Raw genomic sequence first — 22,704 nt, forward strand, 5'->3', positions numbered from 1 at the left:
CTTCACCACTAAACGACAAAGTATCACAAACAGAAGAGGGCGAGTATGCATAAATCTGATTTTTTTTTTTTTTTTAAAATAACTTCTATCTTTGAGATCATGCCATAGTCCCTTAGAGGCTTACAAATTTCATCCCCATCAGTAAAACTGGAAGTAACTCTGAATAGAAGGCTAAATAAGGCATACAGAAGGCATGTGAGCCTTTCTTTTTTTGGGGGATATGAATGAAAAACTATAAGAATAAACTTATTTTTGAGGGAAAAACTGACAATTTCATACGATGAAGACAAAGTTGGAATTATTTTCTGTTTGTTGCTGGCTAATATTTTGCTTGAAAAATATACCGAGGAAAGAATACAAAAGAAATTTTTTGTGAAAGTTGCACATCTAGAAGTTTACAGAAAGCTGGCTACAGATGGATGAAAACCAAAACAGGAGTTAGGATCCCAGTTCCCTAAGACCACTTTGGCAATTTTAGCTTTTAACTTTAATAAAAATAGATAGGTAAGGAAAAAAATTAAACATGATATTTCTAAAACCAGATAATTTAATAACTTATCATTAATTCTACATTTAAGTCAGGAATACTGAAAACTACAACCAAAGAAGAAATACAGAAACATAAGTCTGATTTTTTAAATTTTTTTTTTTTTTTTTAATTTATTTCAAAGTCATAAATAACAGTGGTTTCAATTTTACCATGTAACTAATTCTTTCCTGAACAAGATAAGACAGTACATTACCAGCTCTGGAAGGACTTCAAGTAAAGCTCAAGTTCATACTACTAATTAAATTCTTGGCTGGTACAAGGATCCCCTTCATATTTTATAAAAATGGACATGTGTTTTCCCTAGTTGCCAAATATAATACCTCTATTCTTTAAAGCATTTTTGTTTGTATCCCCAAGGCCTTGAAAAAGATTCTTAGCAGCATCAAACAGGACTGACCTGTTTCTTAGTCTTTCTCTCTTCTTGTACACAAGCACAGCAGCAAATGAACTCCCATACAATCACAGAACAGAAAAAAAACCCGAGAAATCTCAATGGCACTGCTTGTCCAGAGATTGTTTAACATATGTTTACTACTGTCTATGTTTTCAGTTCTCTACAGGAAAAATAATGTAGCAGTCTACAAACATGTAGAACACTTTTACACAAGGATTCAGTAAACAATCAACATTAATAAATATTATTTGCTCCTTCAAAAAGATCAATTTTTGAAGAAAATATAATGTATTTGGCTTGCACACAATTTTAGTGCATTTTAAAATGGTCAGGTGGAACAACAAAACCTTTAAAACGGTCCATTTTTAGTACCTGCCCCTTTCTATGTGATTTACCTAGTAAACAAATACAAAACATCATGGCTTTCTATTAAAATGCTCAAACAATCTATTTAAGAGCAGGGGTCCATATTAAAATCCACAGTTGCTTGTACTAGCAATCTAAAAATAAAACACCCATATTTCATTAAACTTAAGTTGAAGGTTGTCTGTGCTGCTGTCCTGTGAATCCAGATGCTTTAGCCAAAGAAAAATTTTTAAATGAATGAAGGGCCTGTATTGCAATTTAATAGTGCTTAATATCCCTCATGATTCTTGTTGGGTCCTCTTCTGTGAGGCTTTTCCCTGAGTCATGTATTTATTGGAAAGGCTGCCTAAGATGGGAGGAAGAAAGCATCACACTTTAAAGGTTTAAAAAAGAAAAAAAGACATAAAACAACTGAAACAATCTCGAGAAAATTACTGTTAAGTCACACTATAGTGAAAGCACACACAGATCAACTTTAGATCATTACCTGCTGGAGGACGGTAGGAAATATTAAAATACAAAATTGAAAACTAGCATTTTTTTTCAACTAAACACCTAATGACAAATCACTTTGTGTTTAAAATCCCCGAACTTATATTTGAAAAAGCCTTGCAGTGAAAACAGAAAATACTGTGTCTTCCCAACAAAACTGAGAATTTAATTTGAGATACTTAATTGCAGTTTAGTTTTCCAAAGTTTGAAAAGACTATTTAGGTCCCCCTTCAGGTGCCCCGGAAGAGATTTATATATTTTATTGAAAAAAATCCAGCTGCTAAAAGGTTTGCAGAGTTGCACTAGAAACTCAAAGTATTTAAAAAAAGCAGTTGCTTCTTCATTGTACCTGTAAATAAGTGTGTGAAATTACTGTAAGGAAGCTGCATTTGTAACGATGCATTGAACACAAAACATCTCTGATCCAGAAAGAGTACATAAAGGCCTTTATATTATCATCTGACTGCTACTTTTAAGTTCGATTTTAACTTCCTTGCATTTTGGCAGCTCAGACCAAGGAGGTACTTTGATAGTCTCTCCTAAGTTAGCTGATCATGTGGAAGTTTAGACAATTACTGTGAGAAAGCCTCACAAGAAAGCGCTCCACATGTCATCCCTGAAGAAACACAGAACCCCATGTATGCCAAAACAGGAGAGGAATAGAGATTGATAAAAACCCACCATATCCTTCTGCGAAATAAATCTACCAGAGTTAAAGAAAAAATGCACAGAACTGACACGCCTAAGTTCTGCTTACAAAATAAAACTGAAAAAAATGCACACTTTTCCAGTAAAAAAACCAGGGCTTCACTTCAGAATTATCTAGCAACCTGTCCAGACTGGTGCTGTGTTCAGCAAATTAGGCAGAGTTCCCATAAGGACTGACGGGGAAAGCAAGTTAAAAATACATGCTTTTATGAAGAATTTCTGAATTGAAATGAAGATATACAAACCTGACTGGGGACTCAAAAATACTTTTCCTTTCTGTTTCTTCTTTTCTTCATGTATAAGCACTCCCTATAAACAACATATACACATTGATGAACCAACAAAATTGAATTACGGCATTCCACAATAAACAAAAAAAAGGTTCTCCTTGAAAGTTTAAGTAAACCTATTTTTAGTTACTTTATATGGACTTTAGAACATTTAAAGAGAAAAAGAGCTAAGAAAAGGGACACTTGGTGTTTACCTGATTTAGTCTACCAGCATGTTTGGCAGTGCTGGGTAAAGAAGGGGATCCACACAACACTTCTGGTTTTGAACCACCTGAAAAGATCAAAATATAACAAAGATTTACTAATTTGAAACTATCTTCCATTTCACATATTGTAAGATATAAAAACACCAGAACATTTGCAATCTACCTTCATAGTATGTAGAAGATACAACATTGTTACCTTCCTCAGTTTTATAACATGGAAAACTGGCACAATAAGGTGAGATGCATCTCTAGTTAAGCATCTCAGTTAGGAAACCTTCAATAAATTAAGCTCTGTATCCTCCTCTAGAATCACAGGGAGACAGGAGCTTCAGAAAGTGAATGCAGATATGGTGTTAAGTGAATTGTCCACAGTCTCACACAACGTTTGCAGCTGAGCAAAGAACGAAGTCTGATCTCTTACGTCCAGTTGTTCACAGTCCTCTATTTACCTAGAAAGAACACTTGCTTGCTAAGCAAGCAAAAAAAGACAAAGCCCAACCTACAGCAATTCTCTTCAAATTCAAATGTAGTAATTCCCAAAATACAGATAATAGAAAAAAACTCCTACTCCAGAATTCATGATTTTAGACTTATGTACTGTACAGCCTCAGGATAGTTCTCCTACAATGAATGTTATGAAATACACCAATGTCACTGACTACAAAAGAGCCAGGCATACTCCCCTTCACCTTGGCAAACTCAGTATCATGGCAAATGGAACGGTAGACAATGAGAGCTCAGTGAGACATGGTCAAAGATAAAGAAGCTAAAAAGTTAAATTTAGACTTGACGTACACCTTCAAAAGGTGTATAAAGGTGAATAAAATGTGGCTTCAATTTTTAAACATCTTTTCTGTCCAACCAACACTTCTAGTGGTCTGTCAAACTAAGAACACTTCTAAGTACCTTGAAATTGCTGAATATATTTGCATCATTTTCCTCCTGCTTCCAGTACTTTGTTAGCACAGTCTTATGCCCTCTCCCACCAGTTATATCTGATTAAGAAGAGGCTCCTGAACTAAGCCAGACAGAACATTTTTGCTAGTAGATAAGAGCTGGTTTGAAATTATGTTTATACAAAGGATTCCTATTTGTTGCTTTAAGAGGTAATCAAGAGTAATCTGTAGAGCATATTTTTCCAGCATGAATTTAACTGCTCCTAAGTTTACTTACAGGGAAACAATAATACTGTGTTCCTTTGCAAGCTAACTAAAAGAACCATTCGCTGTCTTAAGGAGTCTCATTTTTATCTTAGAATGATTTTCCTTTACAACACAGATTATGAAAGATCTGTCTTATCTGAAAGATGATTTAGCTACTAGTAAGCAAGTATTTCGTTATTATGTTCAGGTCTATCAGTCAGGATCTGGATTTGTGGGCATTTTTGTAGGTTATGTTTTTTTCTTTTCTAGGCCAAAGTTGCAAACTGACTCTGTGAAAAATTAAGACAGATTGCTGTATCCCTCCAACTGCTGAGTTGGCAGGAACATTCTTTATTTCATTCGCAACATTCTACCTGAGCAATCTGTACACTTTCACAGTGACTTCAGGGTCTTTATGGAATAATTATGGTTTAGGTGATGTGAAGAGCTAGAAGACTAGCTTTTGTTCCAATTATGATGTACTGAAAGAGAAGCTGTAATCTGAAACGTCAGCAAACTCTTATATAGTAAGGACAATGGAAGCAATTTCAACATATTAGGCTTTCTATTAAATTTTATTATTAATTATTAATAACTATTAATAGGCTTTCTATTAAAAGCATCTTACCTGCTAAGACAAACCATGTCAAATCTCTTGGGATACGGCAAAGTTCTAAAAGGTAGGTGAGGATTATGGGAAAACTGACTAAATGTGACTACATTTAAAAAAAAAAAGATAGCATTTATGTGATGCCATTCAAAGCAAAAACCTTACCCATTAGTCAACCCTGTTAAAAATACCAAAAAACATGAGCTCTATTTAAAATAAACTACTCAGCTTGATCAGTTTCATACCTGCAGCTCCTTTATAATGTGGGCATTCCTTTTTAATATGGCCTTCTCTTCCACAGATAAAACAACGTTTTTCTCTTAAGTCTCTGTCTTCCAGGCGCTTCCACTTCTCTGCAGATTGCCTGGGAGTCTTTTCTCTTCCCATTTCCACTATTACCCTTGCTAGTTTCCTCTTCTGAGGTGTACATAGGTGCAACTTTCCCTCCTTGATTGAGCTGTCCTTCTCTGTTGTTTTATTCTGAGTTTCTTTGTCCTCTTTGCTTCTTTTTTCCTTGCTTTCTGTGTACCTCTGGTTTCTGATATCCTCGTAATCACGACGCCGTCTTAGCCTGCAGGAGCAGAAAAATGCTGCAGAGTTCATAGGCCTTACATACATAAGCAGAGGAAGGGAAAAAAAAAACCACCGAACCACAAAACCAAGTGCTGTCTACAGACAATAGATGTATTTCATGTATTTCTTCAGTGGGTTACATAAAGGGTTAATGTCCCTGTCCACCAAAGAGTGCTACACTGATCTAACCTATATTTAATACTTTAACTTTACAATTAGATCACAATACAGCCCTAAATTCTAATAATTATGTCTCAAAAAATACAAACACAGCAGAAAATCTGGGTGGTGGAGTTTCAAAGACAGTGGAAAAAAAGAAACACTGAGCAAAATGCTAACAAAGTATAAAAAATAGGCCTATAGTTCTATTTTTTTTCTTCTTGGACAATTCAATCAGGAATATCACTTCCTTCTGAAACTCTGTATATTCACAGTATCTCTAAAAGTCTCTTCTACTGGGAGAAGCTTTTAACATTCTACATGACTTAAAGATCTAGCAGTGGGGAAACAGCTACCACTGCCGGACTGGTTTTATCTAACTTCTTTATACATGACCTAGAGAAGTAGACGTCAGTGAAACCTCCAAGTCCACAGATGATACTAGGCTCCTTCTGTCAGTCAGATGCAGTGCTAATGGCAAGCAACTTGAAAATACGTCACAAAACTGGATGAATTTACAAGAGAATGGCAGACGAGCTTCAAGGTGAGCTTCTCTTTTTTTAAAGAGAAAAAAGGAAGACCTGGGGAACTACAGGCCAGTCAGTCTCACCTCTGCCCGGCAAGATCATGGAGCAGATCCTCCTGGAAACTACACTACGGCGCATCGAAAACAGAGAGGTGATCGGTGACAGCCAACATGGCTTCACTAAGGGCAAATCATGCCTGACAAATTTGATGGCCACCTGCGACAGGGTTACTGCATTGGGAAGGGGTTACTGCATTGCAAGGGAAGAGCGACTGACATAATCTACCTGGACTGGTGTGTAGCATTTGATACAGTCCTGCACAACATCCTTGTCTCTAAAATGGAGAGACATGGATTTGATGGGTGGATCACTCAGTGGATAAGGAAGTGGCTGAATGATCGCACTCAAAGAGTTGTGGTCAACGGCTCAATGTCTGTGTGGAGACCAGTGACAAGTGGTGTCCCTCGGGGGTCCGTACTGGGACCAGTATTATTTAACATCTTTGCTGGGGACATGGACAGTGGGATTGAGTGCACCCTCAGCAAGTTTGTGGACGACACCAAGCTGAGTGGTGCAGTTAATACCATCCAGAGGGACCTGGACAGGCTAAAGAAGTGGGCCCATGTGAACCTCATGAAGTTCAACAAGGCCAAGTGCAAGGCCCCCACCTGGGTCGGGGCAATCTCAAAAACACTGATACAGGCTGGGTGATGAGTGGATTGAGAGCAGCTCTATGGAAAAGGAAAGGGACCTGGGGGTACTGATGGATGAAAAATGAAGTATGATCTGGCAATGTGTGCTCACAGCCCAGAAAGCCAACCGTATCCTGGGCTGCATCAAAAGCAGCGTGGCCAGCAGGGTGATGGAGGTGATTCTGCCCCTCTACTCTGCTCTCGTGAGACCCCACCTGGAGCGCTGTGTCCGGCTCTGAGGCCCCCAACATAAGAAGGACATGGACCTGTTGGAGCAGGTCCAGAGGAGGGCCACAAAGAAGATCAAGGGGCTGGAGCACCTCTCCTATGAAGAAAGGCTGAGAGAGTTGGGGTTATTCAGCCTGGAGAAGAGAAGGCTGCAGGGAGACCTTATTGCAGCCTTTCAGTACTTAAAGGGGGCTTGTAAGAGAGATGGGGACAAACTTTTTAGCAGGGCCTGGTGCGATAGGACGAGGGGTAATGGTTTTAAACTAAAAGAGGGTAGATTCAGACTAGATATAAGGACGAAATTTTTTACAATGAGGGTGGTGAAACCCTGGAACAGGTTGCCCAGAGAGGCGGTAGATGCCCCATCCCTGGAAACATTCAAGGTCAGGTTGGATGGGGCTCTGAGCAGCTGAAGGTGTCCCTGCTTATTGCAGGGGTTGGACTAGATGACCTTTAAAGATCCCTTGCCACCCAAACTATTCCATGATAAACAACTCCAGTACACAGATGAGTACCACCAGACCAGGGCAGGTATGTGCTCTAACATCTCTTACACAGCAACTGCAAATGCTGGGGGAATGCATGAGAGAGATTACAGAAAACAGCCAACTAGTGTGCCCTCCACAGACAGCATCTCCTATTGCAATGGCTGGACAGAGGGCTCGGATGTGTCAGTTGTCTTACCCCATAAGGCATTTATGTTCTTAGATGAAAAATCCCGTTGACTTTTGCTCTAATGTTGTATAGAACATAGCTGTGTATGTGCAATGAACTGGGGTTTCACTCCAGAATACAAGATTAAAAATCCATTGCATCTGAGACAGCAGTTTAGACATTGAGTAGATTTTCACACCACCTTCAGCTTTCTTGATTTTCAAATTATCATCAGCTACTGTACTTGCATTTGCTGAAGTTGCATACATTCCAAAATTAACAGTCTCAACAGTGTAAGTTCACAGTTCTCTGTTGTGTAGCAGAAAGGCTACTTCACCCAAATCTGATCTAAGTAGCTTTTTATCCACTTACCTAAAAGTGCAGGTGATTTTTAACTATAGCTTTTAACATAGACAGACTCTAAACAAAGGTTAGATTTTTCCATTCACCTTACAAGTGGGCACAAAGGCTTTCAAGATTTCATCCTCTTGACATTTTATTTGCTGGTTTTCGCTATTTTATAGACATGAAGTCTTTAAAGAGCTTTGTCTTAACTAGGAAAAAAAATCTGTTGGTCAGTTTTAAGTTTAGACAGTTCATAATATGAAGAGCAGGAAGATCAGTTCAGCATTCATTTGTTACAAGAAGGTAGTTGCTGAATTTTGGACATCTGGTTACTCAGGATCAGGCAACTTTCTCTTGGATGTAAACCAGGACATTGGTCTAATATGTGTGTGCTTAAGAAAAAGAATGCTGTGACATTCTTGCCTTGCTTTTTGACATGAATTGCATGATTCTGCAAACATGACAAAAATGTGTCTTGCTGGGAGCAGCAGGATTCTAGAAGTAGAAGCTATTACACGAAAAGATATAAAATGCTTTCGTGAATGCTTTTCACAGCACACAGCTATTCAGCTCTACATTTAGATTCTCTTTGACTACTGCTTTCCTACATAATGAAGTGCAGAGTCAGCATTACTACCTTAAGCTAAGTAGTTTTTTGCAGCCTTCTATGAAAAGATTCTGTTAAAAAAACACTACAGATGATGCTGGCAAAAGTTCAGTAGTTACTCACAGACCAAAAATTTAAAAAAAAAAAAAAAAACAAAAACCAAAAAACCACCACCATCCACCATTGCCAAAACTGGTATTGATACATTTTCATTTCAACAGTAAAGGAAATAATCTGCGGCATGTACAAGTTTTGCTTTAGCACTACTATCCTAATCTGTCTTCTAAACAAACCTAAGGAAATGTTCCACACAGATGTCAAAAATATACTCACTTTCTTCTCATGGGACAATCTTTCATGAAATGGCCAATTTTACCACAAATTCTGCAGCATCTATCATTTGGTGCCAATTCTCCTTCCGTTAGTACCTCTGGATCAAAAAAGTACTCCTGAGGAAGAAATCATGCATTTAAAATGAAAATCCATACACTTCGGAATCAAAACGGATAAGCAAGTGTTAAACAGCAGTTAAAGAGTCACAGAGAAGAATAAACCTTGTGTGTGTAGCTGAACTCCTGAAACACCTGATGAGGTTAACTGGCCACTGGCCTCTTCTTTACAGGCAGTCTGCTGACCACCAGGTCTGCAAGCTCTTTTTTAAAACGGCAGTTTTAAGAAATGGTAAGCTGGTTTTGATAGGGACTAAAATATGTAAGCCTGTACAATGAAGCTTTGACTTGATTAGTATTCTGCATGCCAACACATTTTAAATGCAAACAACATGGAAACAGTACTCAGTAATAACTCTCAAGATTTTAAGAGTACTGTTGAAATTTAAGAGAGAAGAGCTTAAAGAGAGCGTAACCATACTCCTGCAAGTGGTATGTTACACACCGAAGAGCATGCACATACTGCTCTTAGAAGCAACTTACCATTTTTGATGGATATTCTTTAGGAAATATTTTTACAGGGGTACCAAATACCCTTCTGCCATTGATAAAAGCCTTCATTATAAAATTTGTCACTGGGGAAGAAAAGAAAAAAAAAAAAAAAAAAAAGAGAAAACATCATCAAACAAGCCAGTAAAATAAGATCCAAGACAAGATCTTCACTTTGTACCCTGATTTTTTAACAGGAGACTTACTTTTTCTTGACAATCCAGCTCCAAGGTTGTGGTTCAAATCAAAGGGGTCTGTACAAAAAGCATTACAGGCATTACTCAAGTCCAGGACAAGATCAGCAATGTATACATACACATGAACAACCCAAGGCAGCTATTCCCGATGCAGAATTAATACACTGAAATTGAACTGTTTGAAAATTTATTGAAAAGGTATTAACTCCATGGACAAAGGATCACAGCCATCCAGCTCTGAACTGGCTTAAGTATTATAAAAGCATAAGTTGAATGTGCAGGTGAGAGAGTAGAAATTCTTTCCATGGAAGTCATATGGGCCAGAAAGTGGTTTAGGGAACAGTTCTAAAGCATGTCACTGCATTTTCTTGATAGACACCATGGTATTACTTAACAGTGTAACCAGAGGCTTAAATCGGTCATGTAAATATAGACTCAGCTAAACTTAGTATTTGTGAGAAAACCTCCACTGCACTACAGCTAATTTCTTTTCCAAAGGCCTTGGTTAAATCTATTTTTCTGTCAGTTACTGTTATCATGAAAAGTGTGAGGTCTGCTTTGCAGCTTCTTTTCAGAAGAGAAAAAAAACAACTAAGAATAATTTTGAGCACTACTGAAACTCAATGGGAATTTTGTGATGATTTCAAAACATGAGCAAATAACAACTTAAAATCTAGTAACAGAAAAACAAATAAGCCTTATGGAAAGACCGAATTTTTCATGTGGGCATTAAAGAAATTCTACATATTCATGTAATTCATGTGCTTTTACCTTCAATTACAATGTATTTGGAGGTCCACTGCTTCTTGAAAGTTGTAAGCAGATTTTTTCTCCTAATGCAGATGACATGCTCTTTAAAATCAAATTCTTCTGTGTAGAAACGGAGAAGTCCCAGCCACAGTTGCCCAACAGATTCAGTGTTTTTACCACAGTCTGGCCAAACAACTGACTGAAAATGACAGAAATGTTTTTACTTCCAGTACTTACATTAAGCAGAATAATTTTCATAAGTTGGAAACTCAAACAATGTAAGTCTTATTTTATAAAGAAACACAATTGAGTTACACCATAATCCTTCCTTTCATAATTGGTATTAATAATCCAATATTTATTTTAAAGTATTTTTAAAAATTTTAACAACATAAGTGGAGAATTAATAAAACTTCTAGCATTAGGTTTTGCCTGTTATAAAAAAGAATTTATTAATTCACTTTATGTACCTGTTTAATACAAAATTATTCAACAGGATTAACCAGCTATGACTAGATATGCAGCTGGTATTTGTAGGAGTTATCTCCACCCAGTAATGTGACACACAGAGCAATTAATCATCAGTAACACCTTAAAATATTTTTTTAGTTGTTTTTTCAGATTTTGCAGATTTTTCTTTTCCACAGATGAACTACAACTAACAACGTTCTTAAAGCTTTACAGCATGGGATTGGGATTTTCAAAGCAATAGCTACTCCACTTTCATTTCTGTATTCAACCACCATATTTGAGGACAATGTTTCTTGAAAAAGAATTCCTTTTCATTTGCAAAGCTACAGGTAACACCATTTCAAATTAACCTTTCTGATTTACTCACCAACTCCTCTATCTTATCAAAGAAATAAACGTTCCAGCCATCAACTAAAATTTCAGGCTTTTTTGGTTCTTTGTAGATCTGAAAGCATAATATTAAACTCATTAGAAGAGCCCTTCAGATTCAGCACTGACATTCTTCTGGTCAATACTGTGTACAGATACTCGTTTCTTTCTTGATATACTGTACCTCTTGAAGAACAGGGATGACAGGTGGTTTTCTCTGTTGAAGAAAATAAAGCACCATAAGAGTATATGCATAAGAAGAAAGGCTACCTCGAGATGCATCTCCAATGTCACATATCTAGAAAAAGAAACACAATTTTTATCTTTTATGGTTATCACCTCTTGCTGCAGGCACTACTGCTTCTAGAATGTCTGATATATACTTACCTTCGTAAAGACTTTCATTGTGTAACACAGATATTTTACCCTAGGATCAATGGCTGCATATGATGACAGGAGTCTTGTGTTATGCAAGGCCTATAAAAATAAGAAAGTCATACAAAAAATACAGGAGCTCTGAAGAAATGAAGGAATAAGCTGAAAACACAAAAAACCAAAAACTCTAAGTTGTGTGCTCAAGAAATGCACATGTGAAGCCCTGTGTAGTAAAATGTATATTGAGAGAGGAAGCATTCAACAGTGAGGTTATCACCTAATCTGTTAAGAAGCTGATCAACATCCTTGATCTGCACAGAAGTGGTACAAAGCGGCATTCACAGAACAGTACTTCAGAAAGGGAAGCATTAATCTACTACTGCATTCAAAGTATTTGGTAGAAGGTAAGTTCATGAACTAAGAGATTTGAGCCCAGAAATGTGAAAGCTATCAACTGACCCATAGGGACGCATAACTTCCAGAAGAAAAATTTCAGACTTATTTAGTGGTTGAGGTATCTTCCTCAAGACTCCCCTTGAGCTCATACAAAAACGTCAGAAAGTTTAATACTTGGCTCTAAAACTTACTTTTCTTTGATGTTTCAAGGGACCGGCTTTTGAAATTCAGAGAAATTGAAAAAAAAAACCCCAAAACTTGTGTTTAAAATATTTGGCCAAGAACTTGTGTTTTTTTGTAAATTCTAACACATGTTCCAATTCAGGCAAGCTGGGTTCAAAACCAGTGTTCCAGGTCTCAAGGCTAAGCAAGAGCCATGATGGGAAGTGGGGTGTAGGAAATGTATAGTTCTATTATTTTGTCTCTCTCATTTACAGAAAGACTTAAACACCTAACCCACTATTTCTTACTATTACTGAAGAAGAACTAATGTATTTTCTTAGAAAAGTGACAACTCTGAAGTTGCAAGTGGGCAACTGACTCCACTCATAGTCAAATTAAAAAAAAAAAAGGTTTGGAAATCGAGAACTGCAATAGGTAATTGGAAACAGATGATCACTGAACCTCAACAAAACAATCATTTCAATCTCAAGAAGCAGACCCACATTCTTCTGTTAAAAAAAAATAAAAAAAGGAGATAACCTTACCAGAGTATTATATAAGCTGATGTCTACTTCAAGACCACTTCTGACATGGAAAAATTTGACAATTGGGACTTTAGCAGTTGTTATAGGCAAGACATTTCGTAAACCTAGGATGACATGTTTAATTACTGAATGACAGCAATACAGTCGTAACAGTATCAAATGCTCTACAAATAACTTCAAACTGTAGTAAAAGGCTGCAAAATAAAATCTTAGTTGATACCAAAATTGTATTTCCGTTGTATTTTAATATTGATTTTAGGCATTTGTCAAACATGATGAATCTGCTAAATATAATATTTATGCATTTAGCCACCCAATAAAAAAAAGATCAGTCTAAATGTTACAGAAAAATAAGCTTAAGAGATCATTGATAGTTTACTCCAATTATATTAATGTGAGGTACACTAAAAAAAGCACTATAAAATGATTTCTTGTATAAAGAACAGAACTCCCATTAAAAACTTGTATCAGCCCACTTTTTACTATTAACTTATTAGTCACTGAACATACAAATACAATGTAACCACTAACTCGAAGCCTCCAGCTTTAACTTACGGTTTGTTACTGTGCATGTAGGTTATAAATATACTATTTGTCCAATTCAGATGTGGTCCTATAACATTATAACCTCATAGACCTACATATGCAAACAAAAATAAATCCAAATGTTCATAACATATAACCTCACTCTTACTAACATTAAGCTTTTCAATATAGTTTTATCTTAATGGTTTTCACGTGCAGTGCCCCAGAACGTTCTCACTACAGCAACTGAAGTCACATAAACAGAACCACTTATTTTAAATTTCAAGAAAGTTACCTGACTGTTTCTTGAGAACTTTTGCTAAATCTTCAATGATTCTGATGCAATCAAGTCCCTGAGACATTAAGACAAAAAGTTGAAAGTTGTGATTTTCGGCAAACCTTTTATTACTTGCCATTAAGCTTAAAGCTGTATAATTGAGAGTTTCCTATTATATAGAATTACATGAATACCAGAAATTATTTCAAAATAGCACTTGTAAAATCAACACTAGATAGTATCTTAACATAGGCTTATAAAAAGTTTATATTAAGCACGAAAGGGGATTGATGTCTTTTCCCACTGTCTCCCATTCTAGTTGTTTATGCTACAAATCACGTTATTTATTTGCATAGCTAATGCTAGAAGTAATGGTAGCACAGAATTCAGAAGAAAACTGACTACTGAGAATAGTTCTTAAACTCATGCCTAGACCAACAGCAAAATCCCCTAAAATAATCTGCCTTTGTGGCACCGATTTGTGTTTTCTTCTAATCTGAAAAGCTTTTAGAAAATAATAAATTTGTTCCACTATATGCACAACATAACCGTAAAATTTTGCATTTATTAAAAAAATATATTTTCAAAATACCTCAGCAGTTTCTAGCCCATCCATTGTCATACAGATATCAAGGTCACTTTGTCTGAAGCCAAAGCCATTTTTTGAGGAGCCAAACAAATTCAGCTTGGTTCCTGTAAGAGATATGATAGGTTATAACGTATCGATGCAAAATCTCAAATTGTGTGTAGCTTCAAACCACTCCATGTCTTTTAATGCATGCATGAAAACATTACTATCTTTCTATGGTACATCAAAACTTATTTTCTTACCAACTTTGCTGATGAGGAAAGAATCTCTACTTTTATTGGCTCAAATGAGCAGCCCTGACAGATCCAGAAACTAGTTAGGTTTTCCAATAATTAAGTCATCAGCATTCAGGTCTGAGCTGAAATCTGACAAAATATGTAAGACTGCTCTCTACAGAGATTTTCAGGATAAGGGCCTCATCTGTCCACATACCAGGCTCCAGCCAAAAAAATGTTTTGCTAATTTTAAAAGACTATGAACTGAAGTCCACATGTAGCAGGTAAGAACTCCAGAAACAAAAAAAACCCAAAAAATCAGATAGCTAAGTTCTGCGGATAGGTCAAACGTTGTGCCTGTATTTTAAATTATTCCAAAACCAATAAGTTTCACTAGGGAAGACTACAAAAAAAGCATGTTGTTTGTAAGAGCAGATGCAACAAGAAGTTTGGCTAGTGAATGAGGCTAAAATAACTATTATAAAACTGTTCCACTACTGCTTTGATTGTTTTCTCCTTAACTTGCCATTGTTCCTTCCTACTAATGTGTTGCATATATGACTAAATCAAGAGACTTAAACCAAAGCCTTAAAGACTTAAAACAGAAATTAATGTAATGAAGTGTAGCAATACTGAGCAACAATACAGGTTAAATGTTCAGAACTAAAGAGTTTATTATGCTGATATGTTTTCTTGGAAAACACTCAAAATACAAACACACCGAAGTATAAATATAAAGCTAGAACTGCCTAATTACCTGGGAAATCCTGTCGAATGAAGTTTTCCAAGTTCTGTCTGATATGTTCCCGAGCCTGATCCTCTACATTATTTGGAGCAAAATCATCTGGGGGGGCAGGGAGGAAGAGAGACAACAAGTCAGGCAAACTGATCTGTAGAAAGAGTCAACAGCAAAGATTCAAATGAAAAAAAGTGAGGGGTTTACAGCAGGGGGGGAGAGAAAAAGCAAGAGAAGATTCACATGTGAAGGAAAGAAAGCAAGGATGAAGTAGAAGAGAAATACCTGTTCAAAGAAAAACATTAATTAGACAAATAATGCATTTTGTCTGGTCAGAAATGGCGAAAGAGAAAGGAGGAAAGTTGGGTCACTCTGAAAAGAACAAAAGTGGAGAAGTGTTACAAAACAGTACTTTGTCTCTGTTTTTTCTAGAAGTCTTTGTTTACTAAAAACCCCAAGTTAAGGTACAGTAATGAAATTCAAAGTAGATAGAAATGTAAAAGCATCCGTCAAAAACCCACCCAAAATTAAACTCTTGGAAATTATATTAAGATGCCTAAATGAGTAATCAGAGAGCCAGTGTGTGGAAGATAAACCTAAACATTTTGTATTTTTCTAGATACAAACTACTCAGTGGTCCTATTAAAGCCCTTACAAATCTCAGAATTCTATGTAAGACAATTGGATGCAGTGTAGCAAAGAAACCAGCCGCCTTTATAACACCACTAGCCTGTGGTTATTTCACTATTTTTTGCAAATCTTTTACTACCACACAACAATATTCAAAGAAAAAAAAAAAAAAAAAACACACTTACGGTAACACTGGACACAAACTTGATCTAGAATAACTGAAAATTTGGGTGTCAGCGCCGGCAGTGGGTCAAGCTCAATTTTCTTGAAGTCTTCTGGACAATCCTTCTTTAAATGACCATCCCGTTTGCACAAGCTACATACTACTGTAGGAGACTGCATGAACAGAAAGCAAGATTGGTTTTAAAAACTACAATGCTTTAATGAATTTGAGCAACACTTTCATATAACTGATAATAGAACATAAGCAATATGTTTATGTTCTGATACAGCTTGCTTACCTTGCCCTTTGTAAAAGCTGGTTTACTGAACTCATAAAAGAGTTCAAATTCTAAACACTGTTCTATTGCTGTGTTCTCTTCAAAAAGGCTCCCCTTCTCAGTGAGATCCTCTTGACTCAAATTGATCCTCAGAGTTCCATCCACATTTTCTTCAAAATGTTTGTCCTCATATTTATTGGGGATGGAAAAATCATCTTCTTCCTCTGACAGTGCATCGTCGTCTCCAGATCCAGTGTATCTGTTATCTAGTTCATCTCCAGCTCTTAGGATAACACCGCTCTCTCTCTGGTTTAGATGACTTGGTTCTTCCTCCTCTTCCTCCTCATCATCCGAGTTAATAATTTGGGATATTTGACTCTGTGCTGAACATACGAATTTTTGGGGGGATTCATCCAGTTCATCAGTACCTTCAGTGCTCTCCTCATCAATGTCAATCTTGTCATCCATTATACCACTGCACTCTAAGCCAAACTCATCACTCTCTGTAAGTGCAGCATTTTGAAAACCTTCTAAGTCTGAAGTACTACATGTGTCTATATCGTGTTCATTCACTGTAACAGGGAGATCTCCACTATCACTGTCTTCATCTATTCCCTGCTCAGTAGTCAAGATATTATTCCATCTCCTTTTTTGTTGTTCATGTTCTTCCTCTTCCTCCTCCTCTTCTTCATTTCCACTCTCTGTCTCTTCACAACTTGGTTTAAAATCCTCATTATCTCCAGAAATAACTTCCTCGATTATACAATCTGAATCTTCGTGGGCAATTCCCAAATGACTTATATCATCAGCCATTTCTTCTTCTGTGACGCTTTCTGAGCCATCACACAGTTTTGAAGGATCAATTCTATGTGCCTGGGGCGTACCTGTAGTCTCTGTTACGCGATCTTCCACTACGGATGTGTTTGTTCTACCATCCAAGTTTTGCAACTCAGAATTTTCATGCTTTATAGCATCTTTCCTATCGTCCAGTATTTGTGATTTCTCTTCACTGGCATTTGGAGAGGATTTTTTGCTCAATTTTGCACTTTTTTTGTGAGGCAAGGCAAAATACTTGTAAGTTGCTCTCAGGCAGTGTAGAATATACTCATACACTAGCTGGCTGTTCAGAGTTCTTGCCACATTCCTTTTGACTGAATATGGGTCTAGTAGAAAGAAGAAGTGAGCCAGCAGTGTAGGAGTTAACTTTTTTTTGAAAAAGAATACACTTATATCCTTACAAAATTTGAATATGCTACTGTTAGTTACTCTAAAACATTGTGTAGGGACATAAGATCTATAAATTGTGCTGAAGACAATTTTTAAGTCCACTTAATTACTTCTGATAACATTGGAAAAAATACCCAAGAGAAATATTACTTCAATTGAGTTTTTTTCAAAATGTATTCTACTGTATTATTGGAAATCACAGTCAAATATTGAAAAATTCTAAGTTATTACACACAATGTCAATAGCCAAGACAGTACCCTAGAAAATTAAAGTAACAGTCTTTGGAGTGTTGATATATATACCTTCCACAGCAATGCGCTTTTTAGGCCAGTCCTTTGATTCACGAGACACTGTTTCTTTGAGTCGTATGCTAATAACCAAGTCAGCCATATTGAACTCCAAGGCATAGAAACGAAGCAGTTCTACCCAGAGCTGACCAGCAGGTGCTGAACACTGCTGTCCTGAACCAAATACTAAGGGAACCTGTCAATCACAGAAGAAAATCTTAAATAATATTCAATGCACAGGTGTTTAGCTGTTATACTTGCATTTAATTTGTAATGTAATATTACAAAATTTATAGTTGCTTCTGTACTCCTGCAATTGCAATAAAAACTGCAGTTAAAAATTGGAAGAGATAGTATAAACTCAGATCATAAAACTTCAACATGGAAGACTGCAGCAATGGTAAAGAATAGCATCCGTGATTAATAACAATTACTTAAGTGTTTATGCCATAATTTATAAGTTTGCAAGAAAATATCACATCTAATCTAATTGGACAGATTGGATTATAGAGCCTGTTTTTTTAGCAAAGCCCAAGCTGTATTGTCAACTGTCATAACATGCAATCATATAGTGATACTGTTTCTTGCAAAGTTGTTACAAAATAACTAACTTGTAAGAATAGTTCAAAGCTAAGAGGAAATACTTTTCAACTGCTTAACCTAACTCTGAGATAAAATTGCTTTAATTCTATAAACTCTATTCTCCCCTGACAGATTAAACCCTGGGGTCTTATTAAAGAGTTTGAAATAACACCTAGTTTCCTGCTAGCTTCTTAGCACCAAGAGGTAAGCATGGTATCAAGCAGTCATGCAATCTTAGTTCAGCTCGTGGTTTTGCAACATAAAACAAAAATAGAAGATGGTTCTTTTTTCGAGAACAGCAATGACTGCTAGACTACTATAGAAGTAAATTAAATGGTTCAGACCTTGCCCTTTCTAGGGGAAGTTTCTTGTGGCAAATCAGAATCATCAGTGGGGTTATGCTCCCAAACCACAGCATCATTCTCGACTTCTTTCAGATGAAAATTACTTAATTTGTTTAATGAGAATCCTCCAATCTAAAGGAAACAGAAAAAGAAACATACTGCTAAACATCATGTGAACTTTAAATCTTCCCTCTGCCATGGTAGTAAGTCAAATTAAAACAGAACAAAGTTTAAAAATAGCTGTTCCAGGCCTAGAATACGCCCCAATCTGCTTCCCTCTTCTCCCTATACTGCTCTACAAAAAGCTCTCAAGAGTTCAGTGCTTTTGGAAGGGTATCCATGTCATAGAAACTTGTCTTTGCACATTACACAAGCATAAATATTTATTTTTTAATTATATGGCCATACACTGTAGGACGTTTCTCTCATTCAGTGCAAAGAGTGGAGAGGCTTTGGGAATGTGTTAACTGCAAGGCCCATGTAATTGGTTGTGGAAACTCGAACATGCACACTAAACAAGAACAAAAATGCGTACCATGAATATAACACCTGAATGGTGTCCTGGAGAATTGGATTCTGGATTTGTGTTCATAATACAACTCCTGATATTAAGACGCATTTCAGCTTCTAAACCCCTAGTCTGATCCCACGGGCAGATATCACACCAGTGTGCTCCCCAACTGTGGTCTACATTTTGAAGAACTAGGTGTCAAAATCCAAGACATTGTTTTGGGATGTAGCTATGTAAATTCAGAGTTCTCAAGAGGCTGGAACAAAGGCTGAAGAAGTGAGTAACTAGGCTGTTATGAAGAGCATTATTCAATGCCCAGCTCTCCTTATTCACAAAAGGGGCAACAGAGCACTTAATTCAATGACTAGGATTGTGAATTGCACCCTTACAGCCAAGTATACAAAGGTTAGGAGTAGTCTGTCTGAATTCACATTCTTTCTGAATTCCTGCAGAAATGGCTGGTTTATGGCTTGCTCAGAACAGCAAGAAGCTGACAGCTTACACACCACCAGAAGTGATTGGTCCTCTCATTCATACTCTTCAGTGTATTAATACACATACCCATGATCCCAAATAGACAGGTAGAAAAGGCTCCTTCCTCTGTTGTAGAAAGAAAATAACCATTAAAGTGAACACATAAGGTGACAAGCCTCCCTCTTCAGGACGATCAACACAGCACAACTGTAAAAATAAATTGTGCAGTCATTAAAGTTTCAAGTGATACTGTGAAAAATATTCTTTTAATTACTGTTCAGAAGTCTGTCACATTAAATACTGGAAGAAACTCAGACATCTTTGACCTCTTGTGAGACAGACTTTGTTCTCAAGGCCTGCATATTTACTGGAGTCATGTTATTACGGTAATATTTTCAGTGTAAGAACCATAGGATGCAGACTGGCAAAACAGACAGCATGCAGCACATTTGGAAAAATGATGACTCATTTTACATACATATAGTAAAAGCCAAAAGTTTTTCAATGTTTTTCTTAATCATATTTTAATTGAAGGCACACAAGTTTTGGAACAAGTTATTTTAATTCACAAGAAAGTTTTCATGTACATATGGAAACAAGCAGCTTTTTCTTTCATTCTTTTTCATGATGGATTATGTTTACGAGAAAACTGGTAATCCATTTCATACACATTCCTCTGACTTGCTTGGTAACAGAGCAGGATACTTACAGTCTGCATGCTACTGGCTGAAGCTTAAAATTCCACTTTTGAAATTTAGTGGAACATAACACAAAAATGATAGTTATATCGTTTATAAAATTTACGATTTATAAAAAAATTAAATATCCTTTTGCCAACTCTTTTTCTAAAGACAGTTTTAACAACTGTTTTCTAAACCATACCTACAGTCTTACCAGCATAATATCAATGTTCATTCAATATTTATTCACAGATGGGGGAATACAAATGACTCTTACCTTTGCCCAGTACCTGAAGGCAATCACTAAAGGTACTACAGTAGGTTCCAGTTTTCCAAGTGTAGCCAAAAGTTTTGTTGTCAGACAAGCATTCTCATTCCCTGCACTCACTTTACAAATAAGGCCACTAAAACAAACAAACAAAAAAAACCAAAGTAAAAGATCTTGGAGGTTTTGTGAGAACAGCCATAAGTCAGGTGACATCTCACAAAACAGTGTAGCAGAAGGCTGTAAGGAAAGACTTAAAAGCCTCACAGAGACACCGTATCTGCAATAAACGAAGCATGGAAAACCAATTTGATTTATGGTTAGGTTGAAAACATACACATTATAATTTTCTCTAAAAGTGTTTTCAAATACAATTCAAATTTGAGTATCTGTTTCTAATGATATTAATTCACTGAACTAAAAAAAATTACAGTACGAATTTCATTCATGAATCAAAAACATTGTCCCATACCACACCCATCAGAAAACAGTTTCTATGCTGTTTCCACAGCACAAGAAACATTTTCAAACAGTGAAAGATCAAGGTAGCAGCAAACAACTGGTAATATTCCCATATCAGTAGCTGTTTATAGAATGTTTCATGAATCTTAAGTGATATCCATTAAATGGGCAAAATAAAATGTCTTTCACTTGTTCTCAAAATACTAGTGAAGCTAAGCAAGCTGATCTTGCCCTTATAAAAATCTATAATTTAATATGGTATCTACATTACCTATAAGGAAGGAAAGTTTCTGCTTAAGTAGTTATCCCAAATGGAAGGGTAAGGGTACATGCTGGAAGCCATAATGGTTGAAGGGATTGGGAAATACACAGCTGAGGACAGAACAACCCTTACCCTCTTATTCTAGGCTAGGAATGACTTGCCCATGAGTGTTAGTTTGTGTTTCAAGATCCATGGAACTGTAATAATTTAGTACAGAAACGTCATTTTTCAGATGTTGGTACATGTAATTTACATTGCTATATACTATTAGAACACACAAAGTGACAACCGAGACCTTTGCTTTTCTCTGCACACCACCACTGGTATTCTAGCATGGAAATCTGCATCAACTTCCGTAAAAGATTCTGGGGGGGGAGAAAGAAAAAGAAGAAGCCATGTTAAGCACGGTGTTGACAAAAAATATGTTGAACTGGATGCAACTAGACGAGTACAGCTAGAACTTCAACTTCTTAATAAAATGACTAGTTTTGAGACAAATAACTCAGTATACCTTATAGATTAATTCTGTCACTCTCTTAAAGCAAGTTTTTCATATATGATGGGAAGAGTATGGTCTATACTCTATGATAAGCACTGTTAAGAAAACACTCGAGAAAAAAGGAACTTTTCAAAATTCATATACACAGTAGGTATAATTAAGCAGGTATATTTTGGTCAAGTACCGACTTCAGTAATCCAGGCACACAGACAGACCAATGACATCTGTAGAACAATGCTAGTGTGAAAGATGAAAAAAAACAGAGCACTATCTCAGTACTAAAGAGAAAGCAAATATACAAGTTTATTTTCCCTGGCAATGTAGAAATGCTCTATGTAAGTATAGAACAGGCTCACTGACATGATGTAATGTCTTCTTCCTATGATTAATTTTTTTTCTTATTATTATTCTTTTTATAGGTTTCCAAATACAATTCAGCTACAGTTTTACCTTAACACTAAAAAATCACAGATGCCACTGCAGTCCTTTCTCCAAGTGGGGTTTATTGATCCAAACTGGGCTTACTTTTGATGCCTCACTGTTTCTCTGGACCAGATAGAGAGTAAACTATGAAACAATTTTAGATACCCAACTCAAAAATTCTGAAATTACAAGGTTTTCTTGATACTACCTAGCCATTTGGAAACCTGACTTCTTTGAAAAACATCTTGCTTTTGCCACTGGAGTACCTCAAACGCCTAGTGCTCAGTCCCTGTACCTTCTGACTCACAGAAAAATGCTTTGCACAAGATGTTAATGCAAATATTCCCTGCTTTAAAAACACATTAGAGATCCTAACTTCTTCTGGGATCTGTGTCATCATTCCTCTGGTGTGGTTGAACAATAAACCCATTCTCAAAGACTGTAATGGTCATTTGACAAGAGGCACTTATAATGAGGGACAGTGGTGGCAATGAGAAAAATCTAGATCAGTAAATATATTCATGTTTAA

At 36.4% G+C, this 22,704-nt stretch overlaps 1 protein-coding gene across 8 annotated transcripts in view; it reads right to left on the reverse strand.

The window, feature by feature from the left end:
- Positions 1–653: 653 nt before the first annotated feature.
- Positions 654–22,704, reverse strand: part of TUT7 (terminal uridylyl transferase 7) — a 33,421-nt gene continuing 11,370 nt past the window's right edge. For 2 of the 8 annotated variants that reach the window (XM_082337176.1, XM_082337171.1), the window contains 21 exons: positions 21,549–21,618; positions 20,542–20,668; positions 19,672–19,791; positions 18,600–18,731; positions 17,689–17,869; positions 16,180–17,321; positions 15,904–16,054; positions 15,110–15,196; positions 14,141–14,241; positions 13,567–13,624; positions 12,747–12,850; positions 11,656–11,745; positions 11,453–11,566; positions 11,267–11,344; positions 10,450–10,627; positions 9,688–9,735; positions 9,476–9,567; positions 8,877–8,992; positions 5,004–5,329; positions 2,995–3,071; positions 655–2,819 (listed from right to left, as the gene is read on the reverse strand). In XM_082337176.1, coding sequence (XP_082193302.1) covers positions 2,625–2,819; positions 2,995–3,071; positions 5,004–5,329; positions 8,877–8,992; positions 9,476–9,567; positions 9,688–9,735; positions 10,450–10,627; positions 11,267–11,344; positions 11,453–11,566; positions 11,656–11,745; positions 12,747–12,850; positions 13,567–13,624; positions 14,141–14,241; positions 15,110–15,196; positions 15,904–16,054; positions 16,180–17,321; positions 17,689–17,869; positions 18,600–18,731; positions 19,672–19,791; positions 20,542–20,668; positions 21,549–21,618 — 3,587 coding nt within the window. In that variant the 3' untranslated portion in view covers positions 655–2,624. Of the gene's footprint in view, positions 2,820–2,994; positions 3,072–5,003; positions 5,330–8,876; positions 8,993–9,475; positions 9,568–9,687; positions 9,736–9,759; positions 9,854–10,449; positions 10,628–11,266; positions 11,345–11,452; positions 11,567–11,655; positions 11,746–12,746; positions 12,851–13,566; positions 13,625–14,140; positions 14,242–15,109; positions 15,197–15,903; positions 16,055–16,179; positions 17,322–17,688; positions 17,870–18,599; positions 18,732–19,671; positions 19,792–20,541; positions 20,669–21,548; positions 21,619–22,704 lie in introns of those variants that run through there. The other 6 variants (XM_082337175.1, XM_082337173.1, XM_082337177.1 and 3 more) reach the window with 6 other exon arrangements.

This window comes from Platalea leucorodia (genome assembly GCF_965183815.1).
Source record: "Platalea leucorodia genome assembly, chromosome: Z".
Taxonomy (NCBI): domain Eukaryota; kingdom Metazoa; phylum Chordata; class Aves; order Pelecaniformes; family Threskiornithidae; genus Platalea; species Platalea leucorodia.